The sequence below is a fragment of the Diadema antillarum genome, unplaced genomic scaffold (genome assembly GCF_040938485.1).
Source record: "Diadema antillarum isolate AM-2024a unplaced genomic scaffold, OU_Dant_1.0 seq00002362_RagTag, whole genome shotgun sequence".
NCBI classification, from domain to species: domain Eukaryota; kingdom Metazoa; phylum Echinodermata; class Echinoidea; order Diadematoida; family Diadematidae; genus Diadema; species Diadema antillarum.
Window position 1 is genome coordinate 103,663 of NW_027272976.1, and position 22,653 is coordinate 126,315.

At 37.4% G+C, this 22,653-nt stretch overlaps 1 protein-coding gene across 1 annotated transcript in view; it reads right to left on the reverse strand.

Annotated features, from left to right (window-relative positions):
• Nucleotides 1–7,881: 7,881 nt before the first annotated feature.
• The window catches only part of LOC139714653 (zinc metalloproteinase nas-6-like), a 49,415-nt gene continuing 34,643 nt past the window's right edge, over nt 7,882–22,653 (reverse strand). The window contains exons 4-16 of the mRNA XM_071626332.1: nt 17,306–17,392; nt 16,626–16,687; nt 15,748–15,835; nt 15,265–15,382; nt 14,683–14,861; nt 14,026–14,238; nt 12,937–12,963; nt 12,416–12,544; nt 11,858–11,878; nt 11,258–11,377; nt 10,330–10,458; nt 9,466–9,606; nt 7,882–8,156 (exon numbers count right to left, since the gene is read on the reverse strand). Coding sequence (XP_071482433.1) covers nt 7,945–8,156; nt 9,466–9,606; nt 10,330–10,458; nt 11,258–11,377; nt 11,858–11,878; nt 12,416–12,544; nt 12,937–12,963; nt 14,026–14,238; nt 14,683–14,861; nt 15,265–15,382; nt 15,748–15,835; nt 16,626–16,687; nt 17,306–17,392 — 1,526 coding nt within the window. The 3' untranslated portion in view covers nt 7,882–7,944. The remainder of the gene's footprint in view (nt 8,157–9,465; nt 9,607–10,329; nt 10,459–11,257; nt 11,378–11,857; nt 11,879–12,415; nt 12,545–12,936; nt 12,964–14,025; nt 14,239–14,682; nt 14,862–15,264; nt 15,383–15,747; nt 15,836–16,625; nt 16,688–17,305; nt 17,393–22,653) is intronic.

A 22,653-nucleotide genomic window follows, 5' to 3' on the forward strand; every position in this document is an offset into this window, starting at 1 on the left:
CTGACGTTAATTTCTCCCGCCGATTGAGAGGGGGGGGGGGGGGTGGAAGGAGAGATGAAAATTCATTGAATCTGTGAAGAGGCAGCGAGATATACAATGACGGGATCTCAGCCAATATCTCGCGGGCACAATGGGCTCTTAGCTACAAACGAGTAATTTATTTCTTTCTCCTTCAAGTCGGTGGAGGCCCCTGACAGTAGCACCCCCCTGTGCCGACACGTGCCCCCTCAGTTCGCCGGACGTTAGGCGGCGCTGTCAACAGCCTCCTCCTCCTCCTCCTCGCTATGCGGCGGGCCAAACTTTGTCGACGAAATCATATTACTTGGAACGGGTGACCAAGTACTAGTTCCCTGCCGGGGAAAAAAGTGCGACGAATCCGGCGCAGTATACCACTCGCTGCTGCTGCTCGGTACTTCATCCGCACACTCTGGCCACGATGTATACTGAATATGATGAGATGTAATCGACACCTAAGGTGAGAGGTTCTAATTAGCATAGTCATCTTAATTTCATTTTATCTCATTTCATTTCCAACAAAAGTACAGAATGCAATATGGCATTTGCATATACAAAACCATAGAGTACAATGTGACTCATGCATTTTCAAGCGAAATTAATGCAGTTTTTTTTTACAATAAAACAAAATGTTGTTTAAGGAAATGCATATAAGGCAAACTGTATTTGAATTGTATCAATGAAAAGATGGCGACATCATGACATGGGTATTCAATTCATGTTGAATTTCTATGTGATGTTTATCCACTATATATCTTCACGAGGTAGCAAATGTGGAGCCTGTTGCGTAAAACTTAGTACCTGAGAAAAACGTGTGTTGATATATAGCAAAGCTTCTCTTTGTGTTAAGTCAATAATTGGGGAGGGCGAGGATCATTAACTTGAAATTTCGATTCTTCCCAGAGTTTTTCTCGTGTTCAACGTTTTATGCAGCAAGCCCTTGGTCACATAGTTATATAGGCCTACAGAGTCCGCAGTGGACTAACTTTAAATGGAAACTCAACTGATTAAGGCACGGAAGAAATACTCATGTCATTTATGTATTTCAATGAATATGAACCTCCACGAATTAGGTAATTTAGATATAACATTAAGATCTCAAGGAAAATAAATCTTTCTAAACCATACTTAAGGTACTTCACTTTTTCTGGTAAAGACAAGAACCAGATTGAAATCATAATAGGCCTACTTACACTTCATATTTTTAAACATGCACAGAGCAGCAGTATGAGATAATGACACGTAGAAATAGAACGTTTTGAAAAGAAAAAAAGGGTTAGTCTAACCTCGAGATATTGACGAATGTGATTTGACAAAGGGCAATGATACCTCCGACATGGGTAGCGATCAACTCATTTTATAAAGTAAATCTACGGGAAATTGCCTTATTTCAAATTAACGTCTACAGATATAAGATTGGAAGTGCTCTAGGGAGAATAAGGTTCTTTGTTTTAAGTCATAATAATGACATTTTTATGAAGATTACTGTATCTGACAGGGGAAGAGAAATAACGTAGGAACCGTAATCAGCCTCAAATTCGAAAAAAAAACAGCAACTAAAGACTTTAACAAAAAAAAAAAATTGGCCATTCACTTTTGAAGAAAAAAAGAGACCAAAAACAAATATAGATGCATAAAGCACTGACATTTGGAAAAGCACGGACCAAAATTCCCCCTACACTACATGAAATTATTTGTTAATGGCCATAAAACATATCATCGAAGGAAATCTCTCATTCCGAATAGAGGAAACATATCCAACTCGCTATCTCATGAATGTAAAAAAACAAACAAAACAAACACACATATACACACACATACACACACACGCACACACACAGACTCACATAAAAAGAAAAAGGTTTGCTCACGTCATCGAATTGGGCACAGACGAGTCAATGGAATGAACGATCTGTGAATACCTCAGACTTTAATGAATTGGTGAACATCGGCGGAATTTCTGTCTATGTACAATCCAGGATACAATTGTTTCCTCCTCAATTCCGTCGTCTTGCTCTCTAGCATTTCAAAACAATGACAAGTCGTGAAAGCAGAGGGGGATGGTTTATTGTTTGATTTCTTTTGACGCCGATGATAGCCTTTGAAAGCTTGTGAGGCTTCTTAAGATACGCCTTCTAATAACATTAACTTTAGTCAACAATATCTCGCTCATTTCAATTCTTTTTACACTTTTTTAAAGCTTAGATATTATTACTCATGGTTGAATAGAGAAGCCGTTGACTGTCTCCAGTTGACGAGAACGCTTCTAGCTAGGCCCAAGTATCTTTGTCTTGTATGCATTGTTTGCATACAGCTATATAGCTTGTGATGTCACATGAGTACAACGATATTAAGAAAGAATAAAGAAAATTCAACATATTTCCATTTTTCTCGCATAACAAAAGAACACTCGACTTCTCTCTGTCAGAAGGCAGGGGGAATAATATTACCCTTAACATACGTCACAAGAAATGTGCACTTTATTCAAAAAGTAAAGTTTTGTGAAATTCTCTTTTTATTTTCCTTATATAGTTGTACGCATGTGACATCATACACTGTAGTAGTCTTTTCTTCCAGCAGTGACTGCGCAAATACTTAAAATATTCGTAACTATGAACGGATTGTTCAATTTTCCTCAAACTTTTACTGATATAAAATGTTCTACTAATATTGCTGCATTCTCTCAATCCTTATGTATATGAAGGTGGACTTGTCCTTTAAAGGCTGTCACAATATCATTCTTCCGACCGTTATGGAAGTGTCGATGAGCAATCAAGATCACGACCTCCCGGTCTGTGCGCATGCCAAGAGATGGGTCACCATGCGAAGTGCACTTTGACGTTGATTGCACCTAGAAAAAGCGGGAAAAGGAAACATCAAATGGATTGATAATGATATGATAATGCAAGGGGACGTCCACTGGTTTTATTGACATATGTTAAAGTGTCATGTTCAAGTTACTAATTGTGAGCTTCAAAACAATGCATAATCTCAGCTATCATTTTGATGGTACTTCCAAGGAGCCAATTATGATAATCTCCTTTGCAGACATCATCATCACTACACCTTCTTTCCACACTGGCTAAAGCTCATCCTGCAAGGGTAACGAATAATAACATTGCACACGCCCCTCCTACTGCTGTTCACTTATACCATGATCAATTATGATACTTTCAATCTTATCCCAAATGCTCCAGTATAACAGAAAGACATCGCACTATAAAACCCGTATATCGTATCCTTGTTATTTGTGTATCACTGAATGAATAACCACTTTTTCAAAGGCGTCATCACTTCGTGAGAAAGAGAGAGGGAGAGAGGAAAAGAACACTATTCACGTAGACACCTAGCTGACTGAAGTGTTCTCTGCCTATTCTGGTATTGAGGTCCTTTCAAAGGCATGAAAGGAATCTGATTTATTTCTGTCGTCAGCACTGGGAAGGATGACCATCACAACAGAGCAGTGACCACCAGGTAGGCGATAGTTCAAGTACAATACGACTCACGCCGTGTCACTGAAAGCCGTGGTGCTCATATACCTAACCTTGAGCTCTTATAAGGTTCCTCGTTCAATACTGGACTTCTGTTCCATTATTCATATCAATGCAACGTGCTTAGCTGTGCTGTGGTGATTCATGCAGTAAGTTCGAGTTTGGAAACATTACTAAGTAGACGATCACAGTGTGAAAAAAAAAAGAAATAATACACAGATAATATGCATATTGTATATTAATGTATATGTATGTTTCTCTGTAATAATGATACCTAAACTATCTGCCTTTTCTGTCTTTCTCAACATTTCAAAGAGAAAATAAATGTCCCTTTTATTCAGAATTCATCGTTGAGGGTGCTTCACTGGTGATTTTGGAGATTTGTGGAAAAATTATGACGATGTAATGATAATTATCATGATGATGATGATGATAGTTACGATGGAAATACTAAAATAGCAATAACGATAGTACTAATACTGCTATTATTATTACTACTACTATACAAATACTAATAATCATCAATACTATTACCATTATTCTTCTTATCTTAACTTATCATTATTACTATTGTTACTATTATTATTATTATTATTATCATTATCTTTATTATTATCATTATTATTATTATTGTCATTAGTGGTAGTAGTAGTAGTAGTATTATCATTGTGATGATGATGATGATGATGCATGACACAAATTATAAAAGCATGCCGTCTTTGTATGTCGGTAGTACACGAGCAATGCAAATTGCAGTTTATGAATTTATTCCTCTCCATATGCGTTAAACCAGTTTTACGCCTGTTTAATTAACCTGTGATGTCAAATCTGGAAATTTGATGCGAGAAGCTGGTGTGCGTTGTGGAAAGTCTATGTTGGATATCACAACCCAGCAAAGACAACTTAATCACTGTTCCCATCACTCCATTTCCAACAGCCTACATGTTTACCCATTGTTTAATACAGTGGTACTTAAGGGTATTGTTTACCATTGGGAGCAGTGATTTAAAAAGATGTCCGAGATATCACATTTGATACTATGTGTAGGTCAGTTGTATCACTCACAAAAAATCCTAGTTATAAACATTTCACTTTAAAGCATCAGATATAAGGAGATACCACTATTTTTTCTCACTAAATCGTAACTGCAGACGATTTAGTCTATATAAACAGAAACAATGTTATTATAATCATTGTTCTTTTTTGGCATTATCTTATTTAGCAATAATTAACATTGGTTATAATAATTACACTTTTTACCTCGTTTATTTTATCCTTCACTCCCATTCTATAACTTATTTTAAGCACTAAAGGTGGGTTTTTGTTTCACCTGCAAATTGTAAATTATGCCTTCAATTCCATATGATTCAGCTTAATTTTTACTACCTTTATCATGTAACAATTCACTTACGTAATTCATGTAAATACCTAAAATATACTCATTGTGTTCATATACCCATGTTGTGTGTTTGTGGTTGTATTTTATAATTTCGCTGGAAATGAAAAATAAATGAAACGCGATGATAGCAACACTGTTTCCTCATCGGAAACAGCAACAGCAATTCTTTCCTCTATTCAAATCTAGTTTCAGCATTTTCTAGTATAAGATTGTTTGAATAACTGATGGGTTTAACCTGAGGACATTGCGTTGATATCAATCAATACATTGTGAATTGAACTAGAAATGAACGAATCGTTAACGGGTGAAAGCCCCTTATCTCCCAAAGCCTTTTCAATTCACACTACGTTTTCCCCTTGATAATAACAGCTGATGTCAGAATATCTGATATACATTGTACTCTTTTTCTCGGAAGCATTTCAGTGCAAAAAACGGAAAGGAAAGAAAAAAGATATCCAATGGACTTTTCAATTTCTCTCGTTGGGTCAAGGCATTGGTGGTCTTTGAAAATAGCAGGAGCTGATACGTCTTCTTCATGCTGAGTTAATGCAGCGTTATAAGCCAACGTTTCCTGGTGTTGTGGTGGGTGTTTATTTTGTATTACGACGAATACAATTCCTTTCTTAGCGAAGCCTCTCCCTCCTCCCTCCCTCTTTGACGTGTATTTTTGAAGGTAAGATTTTCTTCAAAGTATATAGTGGCTCTAATTTGCGAAAACACAATATAAATACACAATAGGGGGAGAAATTTAATTATGCACACACGCATACATACAAAATATCTGATATACAATATACTAGTATACAATCATGATGTTTTATATACTTATGCATATGTATATATACTCATATATATTATATATATTATATTTCTATATATATACAAATGAATACATATGTGCATATATATATATATATATATATATATATATATATATATATTTATTTATCATAAGCAGAAATGGACGAATACATACAAAAGTGCTACCATATACTTACCTCTTAAGTTTCTTTTATGCTTTTCACATTATTTTAGTTTCCCAGACTCACACTCTAATCCATCACAATCGAGTGCTTTAGTTCTTGTGTCGTGTGTATCATTGCTCGGATCATGTTGATCATACCACTTATCTCCTACACTAAATACTTATTTGCTAGGATTGTACAATTTGCATATCACTAATAATTTTAATATCCGTATATTTGAGTTGTTTTAAATACATTCATTTGAATGTTTTTACAAGACTGCGTCATTCCATGCCATCTTAGTAGGATGAAGCAATGACGAAATTTTGCGAGCTGGTAAAGATCAACATTGTAATAATGCATGTTTATGTGCGTGTGTGTGTGTGTGTGTGTGTGTGTCTGTGCGATACAACAGCTGTTACCGCTGTAACTCTGAAAAGTTAAACTTCCAATGCCGCAGAGCGAAAAAAAAAAACACACACGAAAGGTTCATATTCTGCGTCAAAACTTGTATAGGTATAATTGATAGAATGGAAAAAAAATAACCTTAAATATCAGAAACTCCGTCAATCTCTCTTTGCCCTCGTCACATCGTATGAGGCAGAATATCTCGCACCATCATTAGCATTCTCTCATCATCTGATGTCTTCGGAAACATCCACTCCGCATATACAATCATTACTCCAGATGACAAAAAGCAACGCGTGTCTACGCAATCATCTGCGTTGCATAACGTCCACCATACAACTAGCGTACAACACACGACTGGAAAAGCAGGAGGGAAAAAATATATGTACGACATTTCTCTTTATGTGTTAACGACAGGAGGAGTGAATTTTATTCACAGGTATATAATATACTACATGTACTATGGTAACACGAAAACATTGTACAGCATCAATATTAGTACAAAGACCTTGTTAGTATAAATTTATGTCCTGTTTGTATACTTTGTAAAAGTGATTATCAGAAAAGCGAAGCTAGTAACAGGACTCTGTTTTTTGTTTTACTGTATTTTTTTCATTTTCTATACGTCATGAGCACCGCTCAGCGGCGCTGACACATATTTACATGGCCCTAACCTTTTCTTTTGTGTGCCTTGAGTAATGATTGACACAGAATACCCAATAGAATATTGTACGCACTGTCGACATCCCTGGAACCGAATGGTTTAACCAGAACAACTTTACGGAACACGTGAAACACTGACACAATAACAAGACTGCGGACTTCGCGAAGAACTCAGTCCTGTTGTGTAGGCACAGCGCCCTAACTCAATATTCGTTCTCAATCACTGATCTTACTCTAACAAATTCTTGAAATAAATTTGAAGAGTATGACTGCTATACATGTTTCCTTTTTGATTTTTAGATCCTCGATCATTGCTAAGCAAAACACAACCCAAAATTTAAGCGCGTGCTCACAAGGATCAATTACATTTATAGATACTACAGCAGCTCTCCTCAGTTTTTGGATTGTATTTGTTTGTTTTTATTTAACTTTGTTCAACTGGTTAATTGCACTTGACAATTTGAAACACGCATGCGTTACCATGGTGATTCGTCGGTAATGCAGTAAAGTGTTTCTCTCTTTCCTCTGAGCATAACGATCTTACAGTCACTTTGGGTACGAAATGATTGCCAAAGTTTACGACAAGTTAGAGTTACAGCTGATCATTACGAAGAACAAAGTACTGTGTTCAATTTTCACACAGAAGGTGTAATGAATGTGATAAAGCTTGCTAAACCTCTCGTGTTTGCAATCGTATGTTAACACAACAACTGCTGTGTTTAACTGAAGGATTTAGTAATAGGGTTTACGAAGATTACAGTATTTTGTGTTATTGAAAACACTGCATAGTTTGTAACACTTTCAATAACTGAACATCTGCGTTTATTTTGTCAGGTCCCTCACGTTCTTGGACCAACAGGTAAGGCCTGTAGAGGTTCCTTGAACGTTTGTCAGTGAGTAATGTACACGCACTTCATTGAATGCTGACTCTTGATTTGATGTCGACATTAATCAGAATTGGGTTATACAAAATGTTACATCTAAAGCAGAGGTGTAGACATGACTACACCAATCTGGAAAGAACAACAGTGGCCAGCGCAACCACCAACCACTGCTGCAGAGACCAGCGGCCGCTCGCCCCGTTACCGGCGTAGAGTTGCTCCGGACACATCCCGCAAGTCGACGGGCAAAACATGTTCATGTACTCCGGCTTGCTCTCGCACATGCCTTGTGATTGGTAGATGGAGCAGTAACCGTTGGTGTCCTGGCATTGCGCTGGATTTGGGGGAGAAAAAGGAAAGGTGGAATACATTAATGTCTGTGTAAAGCAGCTACGACCAAAAGTCGATACGCACAGATTGATTCTGACAAAGAGGACAAACGAAATGCATATCTTTAATGGTTTTGTACATCCTTGTTGGGTGGAGGTGAAGTGAGGATTATTCGTCTGAAAAGCCAGGCAGCTCATTTAGAGGCTCGAATGCTAACAACTAGTAGAAGGGCCACTTTGAGAATTCAGGATTCAGTTTTTTTAACCAATAATGAAAAAAAAAATGGATGCAAGTGAAAAGTAACTCTCTTTCCCTGACGTAGATGGCGTTTATCCAATCATAGGACTGCAATTCTTCTTGAGCACAACCTCCGTCACTGCGCAAGCGTATAATGACGATGATAAAAACGAATGAAGATGATAATCATGCTGATTTTCATAACTAGTAAATGACTGCAATTTGATTGACTCTCATCATGTCGTCATAATTAGCCAAACTTTCAATCATGGTTCTGTAAAATTATGCATCATCATTTCAGTTCCCATGCACGGCAACGTTTCGTACCGACTGCCAAAGTACATAATGTATACGGAATCGTCAATGAATGATACCTACCCCACCATACTAATGTAGCGATTCCTATTCTGTCTGAGGACGAACATGATTATAATGGTTACCGGGGCTCGAACCTCTAACCTCACTGTGCAATGTTGAGACTTACAGAATCACAAAGACATCTGCATCATCTCTCCGCCTCCTCTAATTTCTTATTTTTCTAAATCCTGATATAACCAAATCTTAACCCGTGTTTAAAACAAACAAACAAACAAACAAAACAAACGTTACTTGTCCCGTTTCCTTACGTATCAACCTTTCATTTATCGCATTCTGATAACTCAGATCATGGTGAAAATTGTGTTCTTCGTCACCGTCTTTTACGTCAAAACGTGTCTTCTACATATACCATGTTGATTGTGTCACTTGGACAATTAATCTAATCTTGATACAGCTACGAGGATAGAGAGGGGGTTTTTGGTTCCAAGTGGTAAATGAGCTTTGTAACTCTTTTTTCCCCGTGAAGCTACGAGCATAGAGGCCTTTCTTTCGTTGTTGTATTTTTTTTTTCGCCCGGTATCATCTGGTCATAATTATAAAGTTAGGCCAACTCTGCTCCACTGGGTAACGATATGGCGACATAATGCTCTGCTAAGCTAGATTAATTGTCCAAGTAGCAAAGGAATATATGCCATGTTGTACCGAACTGAAACCGAGTCGGCCAAATTGTGTGTACGGATAGCTTTGTTTTAGCCTACCTTGCGGCACGAGGTCAAGAGGCGAGCTGGCCGTGCAGAGCCCGCAACTCTTTCTGCAGTTGTAGTTCATGTAGCCCGGGTTTAGGTCGCATTGGTCGTAAGCTGCCCAATCAGGACAGTTTTCATTATAATCTTCGCAACCTGTAAAAAACAAATGGAGGGAGAAGAATATGAGGTATTTGAGGCATAAATCAAAAGTACTAAATAGAGAACGTAAGACCCAATTTTGTTCTTGAGTTGCCTTTTGCTTTTGCTATTTCATTTTTCCATTTGAGACAAAGGTTTGACATTCTATATACAGCTGCACGAGCTGGTCTTCCATGGGGTCCAGTTGGATGTGCTCTTTGCGATGAATGAATGAAAGACGCGATCTTTTTACGTGCATGAGATGTCTTTAGTTATTGCTTTTACTGTTGTTTGTTTTTTTCTTTTTGTGAAAAAAACTACTCTACTAAATGATATTCTTCTGAATTTCTACCTTGCGTATGGATCTTGAAGGCATTATCTACACTTCAATACCTTTGAAACACGAATGACTGAGAGAAACAGAAAGGTGATCGATGTGGTGACGACGACGACAACAACGACGATGAGGACGATGATTTTAATCAAATTGTAATCAAATGAATAAAGTGAAGCTGTTTCGTTACATCAGAAGAACAATCGTCTCTTTTTCTCTGATTTTACCGCGATAAGCTGGATATCAAACTAGGTGGTAGATTCAATGCTCAACGGTGAGTTTGATACCACACACAAGCACTGTGAGTAAATTGATAACAACACTCTGTGTACTCCAGTAACTTATATCGATCATGTCCAACTCTTAAGTTTGGCTTTCGACAAAAGATGGCGCTATGCACTTACTTTTCATTAGGCCTTCACTGCACTGTCCGCACGATTTCGGGCAGTTCGTCAGCATGTAGTCTGGGTTAGCCGAGCACTGGTCAAATCGAGCCCACAGGGCGCAGTTGTCGTTCAGGTCCACGCAGTTTTCTGGTCAAGCATAGAAAAGAACACACATAGTTTTAATCAGGGATGATTTCATCGTAGTGACATTCAGCCCTGTGGCCGATTATATGCCAAAACATGAATTACTGCTTTACAATAAAATCTGCAGTCGGTGATTGTGTGCAGTGATACCACTTACTCCATCATGCGAACGTTCACAATTTCGTTTCTTAGTTTAATTGCTATCATTCAAATTGCAAATTGGCATAAGGTAACATATTTTCATAAATTCATTGTTTTGCACTTTCATACTAAGTACATGCACCTGTTGCATCAAATTGCTGTGTTTAGAACATAAAATTATTTCTATGTCCCATATCCCGAACTGACTTCCGCTGACAATTGTGTCATGATTTACGATCAGAATCACATTCGGTGATCTCCGTGTCCGCTAGGGTCTAGGGCCATTACCCCTGGGCAATTACCCCGGACCTTTCTTCTGATCCTAACCCTGATCCCAATCCTGAACCTAATCCTAAACCTAAATTTAACCCAAACTCTAACCCTAACCCCGATCTTTACTCTAACCTTATCACAAGATTAAAAAGATTAGGATTATGGTTAGGTTTAGGATTAGAATTTGGGTTAGAGTTAGGATTAGGTTCAGGGTTAGGATTAGGGTTAAGATCAGGGGAAGGGTCTGGGGTAATTGTCCAGGGGGTAATTGCCTTAGATCCCATGAAAGAGTTTTGGCTGCTTCATTGGTGCGTTTTGATTTTGTTTTGTGTGTTTGTTTCTTTGTTTGTCTGTCTGTATGTATGTCTGTCTGTCCCATCATTCTCACCTGTTACGACGTCACACTGATTGCAGCTGACTTGGCAATTTGGCAGCATCCACGACGGATTGGCTTCACATTCACCAATGCTTGCCCAGTATTCACAGCTTTCGTCCATATCCCTGCAGTCTATCAACACGAAGAAAATAAAGCAGAGGAGATGTTAGACCGAAAAACAAGGTAACAAAGGTTCAAATGAGCAACGGCGCCTTTCAGATACAGGTCATTATAAAAGCAATGACTTTTGTATGGTCACACTTAAATTATTTTCAAGGTTTTAGTGAACATGAAAATAAAAACAGGAGTTTTGTAACGTCAGTAAATTGAGATGAAGACTCGTTTCAGTTTTCTCTTTGATGCTTGTTATTTCGCCATGCGATTTATTGTTTTTCCCCGCAGTACCCTTCATGTACACAGAAATTAACGGGATGAATTAACTTCCCAAACTAGTTTATTACTCTGGGATTGCTCGAGAACGCAAGCCCATATCATCATAATATGGGGAAAAATCATACGATCATAAGACGTCAATTGATTGAAAGGATTCTATTATAATTTGATGTAACGCTAAGTAATATCTGAATAATTTAAATCTGCCTCAATACTCACTTTCATTGCCTCCGCCGGTGCCTGATGAGAAAACAGGAAGAAAAAAGGGGTATGAGAGCGATTCGTCAAAAACAAAGATCACAGAAGATCCTACGCGTTCTGCTTTTGAGACAAATTCGTTGCAGTACAGATTACAGCATTACAGATTAAAGTTTACTACTGTTTTTCAAAAGGGATGAGGCGTGGATGTGATGTCTCTCTGGTTTTTCAAGTGGAGAAAAGAGAACGGTCATTAATTTGCATATATTCCTGACATCGGTAACTATGTATTCATGCATTCGTTAGTTCGTTCCTATAGTTTATTCATTCATTATCCATCTCCAACAAAACATGTAAATATCTTTTTTAACAGAAGATATGTGCATATATTGACATTTCAAAGTATAATAACCTTATGTAAAATCTATAAGTATAAAGTGAAATAAAGTACGACAAAAAATTTTGAATCGAGGAAAATGCTGGGCTGGGGAGGGATGCTAAAAGAGCAGCATAAGATTGTAATTATGATCGCATGAGACATGAGGCATGCACGAAGCCACAAAAATTACTCTCTGATACCTGTATCGGGTTGGCAGACGTCGCAGCTGATGAGACAGTTGGCCAACATCCACTGGGGGTTACGCTGACAGAAACCCGCTTCGGCCCAGGCCTGACAGTATTCATTCTTGTCAACACAATCATCTGGGTCTAAACAATTAATGGGGACATAAGGACAATGAATCAAGAAGATAAATAGATAGCTAGATATAGAAAGAAACCCTAAACATCTGACGAATGGTGGGGATTGACGTTGTTCTATGGGAATAAAATTGTCTTCGATAATTGAAGAGGAGCGTCAAATGACAAAACAGTACATCAGAAACAAAGCAAACCCCTCAAAATTGATGCTTTAATAACATTGCATCACTGGAAGTGCTGAAGCAGTATAGGAATGGGGACATCCGTGTATTTCTCTATGTTTTGCCTGAATCCGTATAATAGCGGTCTGCACTCCATTTGGTACGTAGTGGGACTTTATATGATCGTATTGTGTGTTGATACTCTTGGTGTTCAAAGATGAAGTTACCACTCATTCTTACTTGTCGGGTTTGTCCCATCATCTCCACCTCCACCGGTGTTGCCTGTGAAAAAAAGGAGAAAAAAATAAGTAAATAAGGAACGACTGACTGACTGAATGAATGACTGACTGACTGAATGACTGACTGAATGAATGAATGAATGAATGAATGAACCATTCAATCAATTTATGTATGTATATTTATGTATATACCTATATACACCTATATAACGATGTGTATACAGACTCACATAAAAAGTCATGGCAATCAAATTCATTTTCCCATTTTGATGAAGTTCTTGGCTTAAATCTCAAAACAGTGGATAATAGATAAATGGACTAGAATGACTAAAATGGGTTTTAAGATTTTGCATCCATGCAGGGTTGTCTTTGCTACTTTCATTTTCATCTTCATAATTGTACAGATGTAAGGATTATTCCTGCTCGTTACTTGACTGCCGCACCCAGGACAAACGTCAAGAGGAATATAATTGAAGACATTGTTGTAATAATGGCAAATTGCAGAAGCGGCATGAGAATAAGGCCATTATAAGATATATGTAATTGTGTGTGTATATTACAAGAACCACACCTGGTGCACTATGGAGTGTGGAAAGAGAAATGCCGAATAAAGAGAAGTGCACAACGTTTTGCATTTTTTTGACATAATGTCTGTGTAGCATGCTACAAAATGTGCAAAAGTGTGGACTTCGTAGTTATATGTTGATAATGATTGTATTTTGGGGGGCCATTTTTGTCTCCCTCTACAAATTGAATTTGTTAAGATTGCAACAGCTGATCTGTAAATTAACAAACATGTCGGAAAAAAGGAACCAGTGGGACTCGAGCCTGTCGTCCACTGCTTTCCGACATGTTTGTTAATTCACAGATCATCAGTTGCGATCTTAACTAACTTAATTCGTAGAGGGAGACAAAGTGAAGAAAATGGAACCTTCACCTTCACCCCTCTATATCTTTCTTTCATTTAATGATTCTATTCTTCTCTCCCTCGGATCCGCTCAGGCGTTAGTCCAAGTAAGATAAAAGCAAGTTAGTCCAAGCCAGTCAAACTCTGCCCTACTCAAAGAAGGGAAATGACCGTTGCACTCACTGCATTCATAGAGGATATTGATTTCGTCGATGTCAACGTTGCTGAAATCGGACCGGTAATCGAGTCGCACTCTCTGGTCGCGTGCGACGATGGTCGGTTGGCCGTTGGAGCTGAAGGCGGTCATGTGGTAGTGCATGACGGAGAAGTAGTCGTACGAAGTGCCGAGGTGGTCGATCCGAGTCAGATCGTACTTGTCGAAGTTGTATTCGAGCCCTGCGGAATTTTAAATCGGACAAAAGTTGTGAAAGTGATGACACTCTTGCTGGACTCAACTGCTATCGATACTACAGAGATGACCACAACCGACTCTGCAGAGGAAATGTTTCGCTCGTTTACAAGTGATTTGACGCAGAAAGCTCATTCTTGGTTATCACTGAATAACTTCCGTCCATCGTATTACACGTACATAAGGAATAGATCAATTGCTGGGGGAAATGGGTGAATGATCGATTCTTGTTCTTGTTGTCGTCGTCCTTTTTTTAGGGGGAGGGGGAGTTGTCTTCTGCTTTCGTGCAAATTGAAATCGCATTGAGCTGGCATTAGTCATGCTAGTCAATCATTATATATACTGTTAACTACAATAGCTTATAATGATTACAATAGCTTTAACTATAATAATAGCTAATATTCAAGTTTGGAAATTCTTGAGGCCGTTACCTCTGATGATGTTCTGTGTGTAGATGTAGACAAAGCTATCTCGATCAGCTCTGGTCTGCTCGTGCTGGAACCCGATGGCGTGCATGAATTCGTGGATGATGGTGCCCAAATTTGTCGTGCAGCCCACCCCGAGAGACAACTGCTGGCGACCGCCGACACGCCCGACTAGTGAATAGCAGCTATATAGGGCAAGGAGCAGAGAGATTTACACTATGTTAAAAAAAGCTACTGTCACGTGAAATACCCATCAATGTGCAATTTAAGCTTGATGGCTGTTTCATCAAGCATAAAGATGCAGAAGTTTGACTGGAGGCAGCAGCAGAAGAAGAAAAGAAAACGGTGTGTGTGAGCAGGAGTAGAGAGTTGTAGATACCAAAATGGACAGCGGTCATACGTTTAAGTCACGGTGATTCGTTCACACGAAGTCTTATCTTCCGGAATAGGTGCTTTGTCAGTGGAATTTTGATCAATTTGCTGGAAGGAAAGACCTGGTGATTGTTCTCTTCCTTTCGTAGTTTTTCTCTGTCACGTCGCTGTCGTTTTTGTTTGTTTGTTTTTGTTTTTCTTTTGTTGTTTTCTTACCCGTTGCCAGGAAAGACCTCGACGTAGTCCCGCTGGTTGGTCCGCTGCACAAAGCGAATACACGTGGTGTCATGGTACCTCTGAATGGCTGTTTGGATACGCTGACGAGCCCCGTAGTCTGCATGGCGCGATCATGGTTCGAAAGAAACAAGTGACACATATATTCAAACAAAAGAAGGCGAATGGAGCTGTGAGTCGATTGTTGGAAAAGCAATGCTGGGTTGAGAAGCAATTTATCATAGAATTTGAAAAGCAATTCTCGACAAGCTCTTTGGTGGTTGAGGGCAACTTTTTTTTTTACCAAGATGTTCATAGAATATGATTAATCTACTGAAAAACAATCTATATAAAGTGATCGCCTGTCAATGAAGTTACTGAAGAATGTCTGAACTGTAAACCGGATATTATAATGACAGGACTCAAGTTGGAAGTTCAAAGAGTTCATGTGATTGCGCAGTTGAGTTTGTTTCCCGTGGGACTTACCGAATCGGTTATCGATGGTGTAGGGGACCACCCCATTTGGCCATCTCAATGAGCGGTCGCGAATGGCATTTCTTCGCCCCCTTCCTCCCTATCAAAAGAAGAAGGAGTAGGAGGAGGAGAAGAAGAAGAAGAAGAAGAAGAAGAAGAAGAAGAAGAAGAAGAAGAAACCTTCCAAAGTCAGTTCATGAACAGAATGCTTTACCTGATATGTTCTATTACACATAGAATATAAACTTGCATTTAGAGGTTGTGTTAGTGATCTGTGATCGTACAGAGAGGGAAGAATAAGATTATCAACATTATCAGTCAAAACTAGATGAACTTCGAATAAGTACATGCGAAACAATAAAAGATTACGTCAATGATTTCGCAACTGCATATTCCTCCGTAAAGGTTGTCGAAACAAAGTTATTACACAGTTAGAATGACATCAATGTATTTTTTTATAGATTTAATCAAAAACAGGATATTTAGTAAAGCTTCTTTGTCCACGTGAATTTGAGACTGATAGCGAGGCGTTAACATCACTGAATTCCTTAATTTGCATTATTATGTGACTATATCGCGATTGCACTGTTTCGTGTAAACACGAAAACCTGTTACATCATTTCCACCAACATGCTCGGTTCTCAAAATTCGTGCAATTTTTGCTTGATCTTATTTGAAACCATATCAACTTTGATTTTCAGAGGTATATTAAAATATTTAAAGAGTAACTTTCGCCAAGATTTACTTTGTGTTATGTTTTGTTGGAAGAAAAATGAAAATGAAATAAATGAATTGAATTGAATTGAAAGATTGGTCAATCATGCTGCAGACATCTATCGGTGCATGTCAAGAATATAATTGGAGGAATATTAAAGCGAGAGTGAACTTACCGTATCCCCGCAGGGAACGACAATATCCCCCTCCGAGAGGCACGTGGTGTCCTCACCGGCTTCTACAATGACAAACAAACGAACAAACAAACACGTAAATCAGGGGAGTTATACAGTCAGTGCAAAAAGAAATAATAATAAGGCACAGCACACCTGCGTGTATGTGTGTGTTTGTTTGTAGGGGAAGGTGGATTGTTGGAGAATGAACTTGGTGTGAAGCAACAGATCATGTCACTTTACCCTTGTGATTTGTAAGTGATGGTACATGGAACTCTTTTGGTACTCGGACATTTGTTTCGTGTACATAATACCAGAAGGCAGTTTCCCCAAAATTTGGCTCAAAAAGGTCATATAGAGTTAATCAAATAATTGATAATACTTACATGAGCATCCATTCTTACCTATGACATCAATTGAACAGATTTGAAATCACAATCTAAACAAGCTGACACTAGATGAATACTGTGCGCTTTGATGACGTATAGGTCTATTCAAGGTTTCAGATTTCAGTTTCAGGACACCAACATCAAAATATTCAAACACATTAAGCACTCTTGCAGCAATCAAACAATTTTTAGTTTACAAGTTGTCGATTATCATTCAATCATTATTGTTATTAGCAACAGATTTGTCACTATTTTTTCTTGCTCAAAACAAACTTTAGCTGAAGGATTTCTTACCACTTGACTTGTTCATAGCTTCTATGTTCATGTTTAAGATATGCTCCATAGCATCTCCTTCTCGCGGCGTTCCGAAAAATCGTAGTTCTACAGGAGGCAAAACATAATGAACACAGACAATAATTATGACGGATCGATGTGACATAATCAACGACGTGGTTAAAATAGAGTATATTTTGTATCATGTTTCGATATTTTGACTAATGAATATCTACTAGGAACACTTTTCTATCAAGCTGATAGGAGTGCTCTATACAACCTTCAAATTCCAATAATACACATTTTCTTTTTCATTTTCTTCTATTACGGTGTATGTATTTTCAGTCTTTTTGCTTTGATGAAAAGCGCGTTGAGCATTTAATCAGAGTGGAGAATGGCGCTACTGAAATTGCATGTATCATTATTATTATCAATTTATCTTCACGTTTGTGTAATCATTTTAGAAAATATCTCCGTCATGTCTGTGTGTTCCTTGCTTCATTATATTACGAAACAGATGGAAACAAGAGTAAAAAGTGAATTCCACCCACCGGTCAACCAATCCGTCAACATGGTATTTTAGTTTTAGGACGAGAAGCAATGTGACCAAATATTTTTTTTTAATGAAACAAAGCAAATTGTATAACTGAAAACACACAATGAATAACTTGAGTATGAATGTTATGTTGAAAGTAAAAGGTAATTCCAGGATTGTGTTAGTGAACAGGGCAATGGCGTATATTTTCACATGCACGATTGCGATTATGAATTTGTTATTCACTCTATAAGTATAGGGGAGAATTATATGAGAAACATGTTTAAAGGGGCTTTATTCGTTTCTTCTACACCTTGGTATTTTTTTAATGATTACTTGGCTTTTCACAACACCACTTAAAACGTTAACAATCACACATAATAATGACGATTTAATACTAATATGGATTAGATGACAAAGAAAACAACCAGATGGATAGGAAAAGATATGTATCAACAATATTTTGGACTAATACGCCAAAAAAAAAAATGAAACGGAAAATAAGGAAAGTGGTTTAAACAAAGTCTGACCCCTGATAACTATGACAGGATGCGTATAACAGTAAGTGTTAAAAATATTTAATAAGTGTTCAAAAATCGAGTTGCGGATTAAGACGCTGACGCTGCAGATGATCAAGATGATATGATAGAAATGATATATGGCAACATTTAGTCTCTTAGTACAGCTAGTACACGTCGGGTCAATCGATATTACAACGTTGTTATGGTGTATGAGATATTGTATGTTAATATGCTTCTGTTTCAGTTTCAGATGCACTTTGTGATTGTGGTTTTGGGTGTATACATGTAATATGTTTCATGTATATTTGTTTTAACATCCACTGTACGACGAATTTCCGTTGCAGACAATAAAGTAATCAATCAAATACCCACGAAATTTTTATTGGCTTTTTTTTCTCTTCTGGAGTAGATTTATATACACCAACCCTGTCAGGAGCACCATTAAAAGAAGAGTAATGACAGATAGTAAGTATCAAGCAAAAACTAGCGATCAGAGAATAAATACCAAGCTGCTGCAACAAAGTTTTTTTTTTCTATGACTTTTTTTTTTAGGGATATTACATTAACTTCCTTTTCTGCGGTTTAGGTCAAGCAAAGAAAACGCAAGCAAGCAAGCAGATGTACCCAATTAGCAATATTCAGAAGGAACAATGTGGATATTAATTGTATGTTAGCTTCAACCGACGGAGTTCAGTCATACAGGTCGACAAAAAAAAAAGATATAATGAAAAGGATTAATTTCCTTGGAATTGTTCGGCGTTAATGTATAAAATGTGACCCTGCACCTCAAAACAAACAAAAAGTCGCCAGACATGAATTTTTAGTTAAGACCGTATTCTGAAAGAGCAGACTTTAAGCTTTAAAATGATGTATAACTCAAATTTGAAAGAAAGCACAAACTCAGGAAAAGTGTGAACTGAGAAAAGAGGCTCTCAAGTACAATGTCTATTCAAGCGCTTAATCTTTACCAAACCGTGCTGGCTGTGTGATGAATGGGACAAAAAACAGGAAGTAAACCACCAGAGTAACAACAATGAAGGGATTATCAAATTAAACCGAAATTAAGCATGCCTCATTAACACATTCTGTTCATAATTAATGCCAACTTTCAAAGCAGTAGCACTATTCTTTCAAAAGTTATTAGAGTTGAAAGTGAAGAGTGTGGACAAGGTTTTTCAGAAATGAAAAAGGGATTCTAAAGACACACCTAATCACACTATTCTACCAAAAATGTTCGAGGTAAACTGCTAAAAAAACACTTTTCTGCCCGTTTTAAGATACCAAATTTTAGCATAATGTTAAAGAAGACCCGCTCTTTCAGAAAATATGAAAAAGTCAAGTTCGGCTAGGTTGACCCATTTCACTTATTTTCAGTCCTTACGCAAAATTAGTGTGTGCGACTTTATGTTCGTTTTGAGGTGCACGGTCACAAATGGTCCTGTCAGCACAAACAAACAAACAAACAAACACACACACAGACAGACACACACATACACAGACAGAACTAAAAGCGATCATGATTGGCTAAAAAAAAATAACGTTAGCACAACAGTTCAAGTAATAATGATAGTGATATGAATTGTCTTGTTATGACAGGCACATTATCATAACTGCAGATATACAGGTCCTCTGGATGGCAATACATGTATATGGCCAATACAGTTCCTCTGATGGCTAAAAAATGTAAATTTGTCTTACTGTCTGCCGGCGGCTGTACTAGATCCACCTGTAGATGTGACATAGGCACGTATAGAGAAAACAGGTACTTGAGCGAAATGGGGAAAAACGTGTACAAGGAAAATCTGAAATTCATGAAATACGAAGTCCAAAATGCCTATTGTTGGACACAGTCAACCTGTATTGCGTCTTAAAGGACAAGTTCACCTTCATAAACATAAGGATTGAGAGAATGTAGCAATATTAGTAGGACACATCATTGAAAGTTTGAGGAAAATCAGACAATCCGTTCAAAAGTTATGAATTTTTGAAGTTTTTGTGCAGTACCCGCTGGATGAGAAGACTACTGGAGTGTATGAATAACTTAGATGTCACATGCGTACAACAATATAAGGAAAATATAAAGAGAATTTCACAAAATTCCATCTTTTGAAAAAAAAAGTACACATTCCCCTGACTCGTTACCAATAAATGTTATGGGTAATATTATTCCCCCTGCCTTTAGAAAGAGGCAAGTCAATTGCTCTCTTATTATGCGAAAAAAGTGAAAATATGTTGAATTTTCTTTTATATTTTCTTTATACTGTTGTACGCATATGACTCACAAGCTGTAGTAGTCTCCTCATCCAGCGGTTCCAACACAAAAATTAAAAAAATTCATAACTTTTGCATCGATTGTCCAATTTTCCTCAAACTTTCACTGATGTGTTCTACTAATATTGTTGCATTTTCTCAATCCTTATGTTTATGAAGGTGAACTTGTCCTTTAACTATCAAAAGTTATCACAGACACCCATCATGAGAGAAAAATTCTGACGTATTTGGCAGGAACAAAAGTTATACTCTCCCCTTTTTGCAAAAAGCAAAGCTGCCAAAGCCACTTCACATGGTTTCCCACCCTACAAGTCATTAACTTTGATTTTTTTTTTCAATATACAGAAAGTATCTTGGTAAGTGTTGGTACATGTATACTTACTGAGCCAATACGAACGCCACGTGCGTTAACCTGTCCGACCTTGTAGTCATATGCTGCCTGCAATCGGAGACAAAAAAAAAAAAATTACGTTAGCAGGCTGCACACGACACGCTGATAAAACTGAATTAAAAAGAATCATGATATTCTGGAAAGGCAGTAAAATTGCTGCATATGAACTGGACGATAGAACAATGCTAAGATTAAAAAAAACAAAAAACAAATAGAGAAATCTATGCAACGTTCCATGAAGTTTCAAATTCATTGAAATGCATGTAGTCCATGGGACTGTTAATGATTTTATGGAAATCACAATTATCTTTGGGTGTCTGAGCTTTGAATGATGGCAAAAGTTATTTTAATGCAAGTAAATGGGCATTTTTTAGGTAAAAGGTTACATTTCAGGGATGTCAGGTTATTTTCTATTTCCAATTTGCTTTCCCCATAAATATAATATGATCTTTGAGAACACTTAAATGAAAGATAACTTTACCCCCAAATTTCTTCAAACAAGCAAAATATCGGAATTTATGCGAAAATGAAAATTCTTGGGCGAACACACATTAAGAGGGACTGACATCTATGTAACATATGAAGGTGAAATGATAAATTTTTATTGAAAATTTGTTGTTTTGAAACTGAATCGCCTGATATTGAATAGAAAAGACAGAAAAGACAATATCAGCCCTTAATTTCTACTGAACAATGTGTCTCATACCATTTCTAGGCTTTGAGGTGAACGTACGTTACGTGGACTGACATAACTTTGGCAGTTTTGTTTTCATCGATGTAATCAATTTTCAATACAACATTTCGTCCGGACAACCTTGCTGCCTTCAAATCCTAGGTTTGATTCATTGATTACCATTCATATTCGTATTTTGTCAATCATATTTGAAAATTAAACATCCAAACTCTTCAATTGTCACCGAAATTCATCCCTGCTACTTACAAATTCAATATTTTGCCATTCAAATTCGGTAAGTGATATATGGACCTTTATGTCGAGGACAAATTAGAGCCTTACTCATTTCTGTATCGGTCGAGTGGGTAAATTTGAGAAAGCGAATAATTGTGACAGGAAAATGCGTTTTTTTTTTATGTATGATAAAGGTGACCTATCATGGTAAATGCGACGAGCAAACGTTCACCTCTTTGGTTAGACTGTTGAAAGGCAAATGAATCATTTCATAGCCTTATACCATATAATCTGGGAGACAGTTTTGGATGAAACTGAGGAGCTGAATGCCAATAGGTGAGATCGATTTTACTGTCTTGATCTTAGCTCCTTTAGTGAATTTGAATTACAATTAACACAATATGGTGAAAAGTGCATGAAAATGTTAAAACATTGATGGACAAGAGATGAGATCAAAACAAGCATTTCCACAATCGAGAGTGTCTGTGACGAGATCGACAATATCTTCTTATTTTCAATAGAGTGAAATGACGACGAGAATGGGCGGGGAAAACCACTATCTAAGTTAGAAAAGAAAGCATGGCAGAATTCTTCTGCTATGTGCAGAGTGAATTTACAAGTTTTTTTCTTTCACACACACATCACTAAACTGCATCACTTTGATATTGATATAATAGTAAATTTCTTTTGTCAGCAAACGTGCGATGTTCGACGAAGAGAGACTGAATTTGCTTTTAAAGATAC